The sequence below is a fragment of the Phragmites australis genome, chromosome 10 (genome assembly GCF_958298935.1).
Source record: "Phragmites australis chromosome 10, lpPhrAust1.1, whole genome shotgun sequence".
NCBI lineage: Eukaryota > Viridiplantae > Streptophyta > Magnoliopsida > Poales > Poaceae > Phragmites > Phragmites australis.
This window is the reverse complement of record NC_084930.1, coordinates 5,449,569-5,456,720: the sequence shown is the minus strand read 5'-3', so window position 1 is coordinate 5,456,720 and position 7,152 is coordinate 5,449,569. Positions and strand designations below refer to the sequence as shown.

Here is a 7,152-nt window from a genome sequence, read left to right as displayed (position 1 = left end):
CAACCTCGTACCTCTCCTCCTCTTGCCTTGTAATTCTCAACTGCAGCGGTACAAACTTGTGAAGGAGCATTTGTAGTATGATCTATATGAGTTGTTATGATTTTATCTTCAAGGCAATTAAATTAACAGCAATGTATACTGTATCATAAAAAATATTTAGTTTCTGTTGTAAGGCACCAATATGTAAGTAAAAATAAAAAGTGCGCACGTCCCCGACCGGAGTCCACAGCTCGGTTCCGCGCCGCGCACGACCGTCCTTGCTCGCATGGGCGCACGCCGATCGACAAAAGGAGGAGAGAGAGGGGAAGGAGAAAGGAAAAAAAAGACGCGGACGCGAGTCGGTCGGTACCCACCACCACGTGAATATGCAAAGCGCGCCACGGGCCCACCTTGTCTGTGAGGGGGCCCGAGATGCATCGAGTGCTCCGGAGTCGGCGGTTGCTAGATGCATCACCATCCTTCTATTGTCGGTGAACTTGTTTGCGACTTCTTTTTATCGGTGTGATATTCAAATGCTCTTTTTACTAACTTGTGTCTTATATATAGCTTAGCTGTTACTCAGGATTAATATTTACGAATGATGTATTCCAACTACTGTCACTATATACCCCATCTATCGATATGGTACTAAACCAATGACTAGCGTAGTAAAGTCATAAAAGAGGCTGATCTTACTTCTCCATCTCATCTCCCACTCTTATCCTTTTATCTCTTGCAAAAGCATAGCAAAAGCATAGAAGAGAGACTTAAAGGGAGCTATATGCATGGTTAGACTCACGTTAACGTACGGATGTATAGGAAGGGAGCTATATGCATGGACAGACCCACGTTAAGGTACGGATGTATAGGATGAGGTAATTTTTTGTTTTTTAATAATATATCATATGTATTAGTCCTATAGAATACTCTTTAATCTAACAAGTGGAACACATAAACTTCTAATCTAATAAGTAGGACAACGATCGTTTTTATTTTAAATCCACCAGTAACTATAAGAAATGACAATCGGTACGGTGCTTAGCCCCTCCGGCCTTCCCGCCTCCGAAGATCCACCGATGCGGATCATGTATCTAAAGATGAGTTGCTTTTTAATTAGACATGTAAACAGTGGTGTAGAATTAGTCAAAATTTCGTTCATTATTCTAAATCTCATAGAACCATTCAGTCAGGAATTGAAGAAAAAGCACCATACTGATGAATTCATAATACCTCTGTTTTCACAAATGAATGGTCACATATTCAGATCAATGAGCCACAAACTCTAGAAAATTCTGTCCTCCTAAATGGTACAATTTAACCGTTTGTCCTCCTTCACATTATTGAGGTAAATATGATGAGTGAAAAATATTGTAATTACACTCGTGTCGTTTTCTATGGGCAAACATCCGTAAACTGTGACTTTAAAGGATTTTTTTTTAACAACAGAAGGATAAATATTATGGAAGGGATGCCCAAAAGAAAAGTTAGAAGTACATATACTTGTAGGGGTAAAAATTCAAAATTAGATAATATATTTAATTATATTTACTGAAATAAATAATATATCATCGTATTTATAAATTTAATATTTATATTTGATACTTTATTTACCGAGGACAGGAGCCTAGCTATATTCGACATCTGAGTTGCTGAATATAACACTGTTCGTTATTTTCGGTAAACAAGGTACCGAGTACGGATATTAAAATTATAAATATAATAATATATTATCTATTTTAATAAATATGATTGAATATATTATCTACTTTTGAATTTTTATCACTTGTAGGGAGCATCGTATTTGGAAGGGTACAGACGAATTTTACACGAAACTGGTGGAAACGACAGTGCATATAGAGCTGGCACAAACACCTAGGTGCACGACAAGTCCTGCCTTAGCAAATCCTACGGAGTCTGAGGGTCTACATGCAAAATCAGAGACCAAGGGAGGGGGCTTTTGCGCTCAGAAAAACCTCCCCACTCCGGCCGGACTCCACTTCGTTTCCGCCGAGCACTCCACGCCGTTCTAGGACTCTCTGCGGCCTCCCTCCCTCCCTCCCTCTCTCTCCTCCATTTTGTTTTTGCTCGCAAGAAAAACCCTACGCAAATCCGTCGTCCCCTCCACCGGCGAAGCTTCTGTGTCCTCATAGCCTCCTCTCCGCCGAAGATCAGCCCGCCGGCGTTGGTAAGCCGCCCAAAGATCCTGTTTTTTCCAGCGTTTTCCCATCCTTCCAATCTCTCTTTCTTGGCGGTTGGTTTCCTGTGGAGAAAAATGGTAATGCAGGCCGCTGTCCCCGCCGTTGCTCGATCTGTTCTCGTTTCCTGGGTAGTTGCAGGGTGTGCGCTCGTTCTGACGGCGTACGGCGGCGCGGTTGGGGCGGTTAGGCCCCTGGTTTCGGTGTGGCTTGATTTGTTTAGGTTGTCAATGGCAAGGGATCTGAGGATTTGGTTGCTCTCTAGTTGGTCGTTGAGATGAGGCCGTGAGTGAAAAAGAATCTGAAATCTGAAAAAAAAACCAAAGTGAAGTGGGTTGGAAAAGAGACGTGAGTAAAGTAGCGTAATTATTGGTGCCCATTTGTAGCTCCTTGGCTTCTTGCAATGCTGAGGAAGATGGTGCCTTTTGGTTGCCTCTGTTTGTAGATCTGCTAGTTTTGTTCTCCTATGTCCTGAGTTCTTTTTACTCCTCTTTCCTCGCTCAGAAATAAATATGGATCGCATAATCTCTTGGTTTCTCTCTGTAGTAGTTATGTAAGTGTACTAGTCTAGTTACTTTACTTCATTGTTTCTGTTTTTAGGATGGATTAAATTCATTTTTCCTATTCTTCTTGGATTGTTCGGTAGGTATTAAAGATGGTTACTTACTTTTCAATTTATTCAGTACTGCGCTTAGCAGAGACCACGCGCTTTCAATGTTTTCTGGAGTCTGGTAGCCGCAGTGTTCATGCCAGTTCTAGACTGAGTGAAATGCAGCTCCTTTTCACTACTTGGTTGGTTCATTCCAGTTCTCATGCTTGCTGCAGGTGTTTTTCCAAGATTGGTGACTCAGAGTTCTTTCTCTTCTGAACTCAAATGCCTTTTCTCCCACGGAGCAAGATGGGGAAATGCTCTTCGATCTTGACAAGTTAATTGTAGAGGTACCACTTTGCTCTTCATTTCATATTGTTATTCGTGAATTTGTGTTGCCTGTAACAGCTATCTAAAGCTTGTGCTTACTTCTGACGTTGCAGCTGTTCTAGAACACCAAACTGCTATTTCTTGATCTTTTTTTTAATCCATGAGTTGAAGTTGTGTGGGATATCTTCATTCAAGATGATGCAGAGGCCACCATTCCGTCCGGAGGAGTACTCCTTGAAGGAGACCTCTCCTCACCTGGGCGGTGCAGCTGCAGGTGACAAGCTCACAACCACCTATGACCTGGTTGAGCAGATGCAGTACCTTTATGTCCGAGTGGTAAAGGCTAAGGAACTTCCAAACAAGGACATCACTGGGAGCTGTGACCCATATGTTGAGGTGAAGCTAGGGAATTATAAGGGCACAACTCGGCACTTCGAGAAGAAGAACAACCCTGAGTGGAACCAGGTCTTTGCTTTTTCAAAGGAGCGCATTCAATCATCAGTTGTGGAGATTGTAGTCAAAGACAAGGATCTTGTTAAGGATGACTTCATTGGGCGTGTTGTATTTGACCTGAATGAGGTCCCAAAGCGAGTACCACCTGATAGCCCATTGGCTCCACAGTGGTATCGGTTGGAAGACCGAAACGGGCACAAGGGGAAGGGAGAGTTGATGTTAGCTGTTTGGATGGGTACTCAAGCTGATGAAGCATTCCCTGAAGCATGGCACTCTGATGCAGCTTCAGTCCCTGGTGATGGCCTTGCAAGCATTAGATCAAAAGTTTATCTTACTCCAAAGCTTTGGTATCTGCGCGTCAATGTCATCGAAGCACAAGATCTTATACCAAATGATAAGACCAGGTTCCCTGAAGTTTATGTCAAAGCCATGTTAGGCAACCAAGCTCTTAGAACCCGGGTATCAGCAAGCAGAACTCTGAATCCAATGTGGAATGAGGACTTGATGTTTGTTGCAGCTGAGCCATTTGAGGAGCACCTGATTTTGAGCGTAGAGGACAGGGTGGCCCCAGGGAAGGATGAAGTAGTTGGAAGGACGATCATTTCACTACAGCATGTACCCCGGAGGCTGGATCACAAGTTGCTGAACAGCCAGTGGTATAATCTGGAAAAGCATGTGATGGTTGATGGTGAGCAGAAGAAGGAGACCAAGTTTTCAAGCCGGATTCACTTGAGAATTTGCCTTGAAGGTGGATATCATGTCTTGGATGAGTCAACACATTATAGTAGTGATTTAAGGCCAACTGCAAAACCTCTATGGAAACCTAGCATTGGCATTCTTGAGCTGGGTATCTTGACAGCACAGGGCCTGTTGCCGATGAAGACCAAGGATGGGCGTGGCACAACTGATGCCTATTGTGTTGCCAAGTATGGACAGAAATGGGTCCGGACAAGGACTATAATCGACAGTTTCACTCCCAAATGGAATGAACAGTACACTTGGGAGGTGTACGATCCATGCACTGTAATCACAATTGGTGTATTTGACAATTGCCACCTGAATGGCGGGGAAAAGGCTAATGGTGCCCGGGACACCAGAATTGGGAAGGTTCGCATCCGGCTCTCAACACTTGAAACTGATCGAGTGTATACCCACTCATATCCTCTTATTGTTTTGACACCTGCTGGCGTTAAGAAAATGGGTGAGGTGCAGCTTGCCGTAAGGTTCACATGCTCATCACTGCTCAACATGATGCACCTGTACTCGCAGCCCTTGCTGCCCAAGATGCACTATGTGCATCCATTGTCCGTGATGCAGGTAGACAACCTAAGGCGCCAAGCCACAAACATTGTCTCAACAAGGCTGAGCCGTGCAGAACCACCACTGCGGAAAGAAATTGTGGAGTACATGTTGGACGTGGACTCACACATGTGGAGCATGCGAAAAAGCAAGGCAAACTTCTTCCGTATCATGGGTGTCCTTAGTCCCCTGATTGCAGTGGCTAGGTGGTTTGATCAGATATGTCATTGGAGGAATCCACTGACCACCATACTGATCCACATCCTCTTCATGATACTAGTCCTATACCCTGAGCTGATACTGCCCACAATCTTTCTCTATCTGTTCCTAATTGGAGTGTGGTACTACAGGTGGCGGCCGAGGCAGCCACCGCACATGGACACCCGCCTCTCACATGCAGAGACTGCCCATCCTGATGAGCTCGATGAAGAGTTTGACACCTTCCCCACTTCTCGCCCGCCTGACATTGTGAGGATGCGGTACGACCGGCTGCGGAGCGTTGCTGGGAGGATACAGACTGTTGTGGGTGACCTCGCCACGCAAGGAGAGAGGCTGCAGTCTCTGCTAAGCTGGAGAGACCCGAGGGCCACTGCGCTGTTCGTGACCTTCTGCTTCATCGCCGCCATTGTCCTGTACGTCACGCCGTTCCGTGTCGTGGTCTTCCTTGCAGGCCTGTACGTCCTGAGGCACCCGAGGTTCCGCCACAAGATGCCATCCGTCCCGCTCAACTTCTTCCGGAGGCTGCCGGCGAGGACCGATAGCATGCTGTAGGCGCAGCCATCGCTTAACTATGTGGTCCAGTGCCTTGCTCCATTGGTGGTTTGGGGCTCATCTACTTATTGCACCTCGAATGTTGGTCTCTAAGCGCATCCAGAAAACTGAACTGCTTGCTATTTATGTTGTTTTTTTGTAGCATTTCTGTTGCATGGTTGTTTGTCTTGAGATGGTTGTGAACCTTTCCTGTAACAACTGAACGCTTGATGTGTAAGCTTGACTAGGTATGCATGTATGATGAGTTTCGGTTCTAGTCTCATCTGAATCTGTTTCTTGTTCAAGTTTTTGTTTCCCATGTGCTTGTAATTGCTTCTACCTACTCATTCAGCAGAGGTGAGCTGGAAGCAGCAATGGCCTGCTGATTTCTGCTACTGCAGTTCATTTGCAACTTGTCTTCAGTTCAACTTTGAACTTGGGAAATGCTGATCTGAATTATGCTTAAGGCCAATGTGTAATATTTTCGAAGTGAATTGTGAATGGAAGTCCTTGGGACCGTTCTGTTATAAGGATTGAAGGTTCTTTTTTTTAACTGAAGTTAATTGGATGCCTGGGTCCTGTGCCCAAGCAATGCGCTTAAAAGACATGTTACTTTGAACCCAGCTCCTGAACTTGCAGACTTACTGCAGTCAATCTCGACTGACAGGTACCGAATGAACTAGCCAGGGATTGAGACTAGCAAAGTAGAGCCTTGGACTATTTTTAACTATATATTTTTTATTTTGTTTTTTTTCTATTTCTTTTTTTTTTTTTTTATCTCTAACAGTTTTATTTTGAGTGGAATTGTGAAGAAAAAGGAGAGAATCTCGTCGTGAAGGAAATGATCTTGAGAATTCTTTCGTGACAGAAATTATGAAGGAAAATCGTTAAAACGCCAAACAAAACGAAAATTCTTTTACGGCAGAAATCTAACCTAAAGAGAAGCCCTTGCCATGGTCTTAGAGCCGAAAAATCGCTGCACCTCGGTTGCTCCGCTTCACGGCTCTGGCTGGAGGCTGAAGCGATGTCAAAATAGCACGACATCATAGGAATACTGCTATGTCAGAAAACCAAAATTACCACAAAATATTCTGCTAGACGCAGAGATTAGAGGCAACGAATCCATACATTGCGACGTTGGTATTATGTCACGGACTGATCAGTATGTCTGAGCATAAGTAGAGTGAACACTCACTATCAAGTCAAGGAGCTGAAGGCCAACCTGCATATAAGTGTAAACCATCAATGCTACTGAATTATATGACATGAAGCAATTTAGATGCAAGTGTTCATACAAGGCTAGCTTTGATGCCAGAAGTTCGGTTCAATCTGAAAATATAAAGAACAGAAAGTAGAGGCTAAAGTTAAACAATACTGCCATTACCAAGGCTGTGACGACCATAAACTTCAAGCAAGAATCTTATCGAACGTACGACATGCCAAATGCAAATGTTCAAAAGCAAAGCTTTTCAAGGCAAACAATCTGGAACGCAGTTTCTGAACAATGTGGCTATTCCAGGATCAGGTTGGCACCAAGACCGTCACAAATCAGGTTGC

General features: G+C 44.1%; 1 protein-coding gene across 2 annotated transcripts; it reads left to right on the top strand.

The window, feature by feature from the left end:
- Positions 1–1,904: 1,904 nt before the first annotated feature.
- Positions 1,905–5,900, top strand: LOC133883289 (FT-interacting protein 7). 2 transcript variants are annotated; one of them, XM_062322568.1, is made up of 3 exons: positions 1,905–2,164; positions 3,000–3,113; positions 3,207–5,900. In XM_062322568.1, the coding sequence occupies exon 3, from the start codon at positions 3,289–3,291 to the stop codon at positions 5,614–5,616; it is 2,328 nt and encodes a 775-aa protein (XP_062178552.1). In that variant the 5' UTR covers positions 1,905–2,164; positions 3,000–3,113; positions 3,207–3,288; the 3' UTR covers positions 5,617–5,900. The 2 variants fall into 2 exon arrangements, with proteins under 2 accessions (XP_062178552.1, XP_062178553.1); XM_062322569.1 differs by lacking the exon at positions 1,905–2,164 and adding an exon at positions 2,221–2,727.
- Positions 5,901–7,152: the final 1,252 nt, after the last annotated feature.

Bases quoted from the DNA above. Each gene is read 5' to 3' on its own strand.
- LOC133883289 (XM_062322568.1), top strand. From the start codon at position 3,289: ATGATGCAGAGGCCACCATTCCGTCCGGAGGAGTACTCCTTGAAGGAG.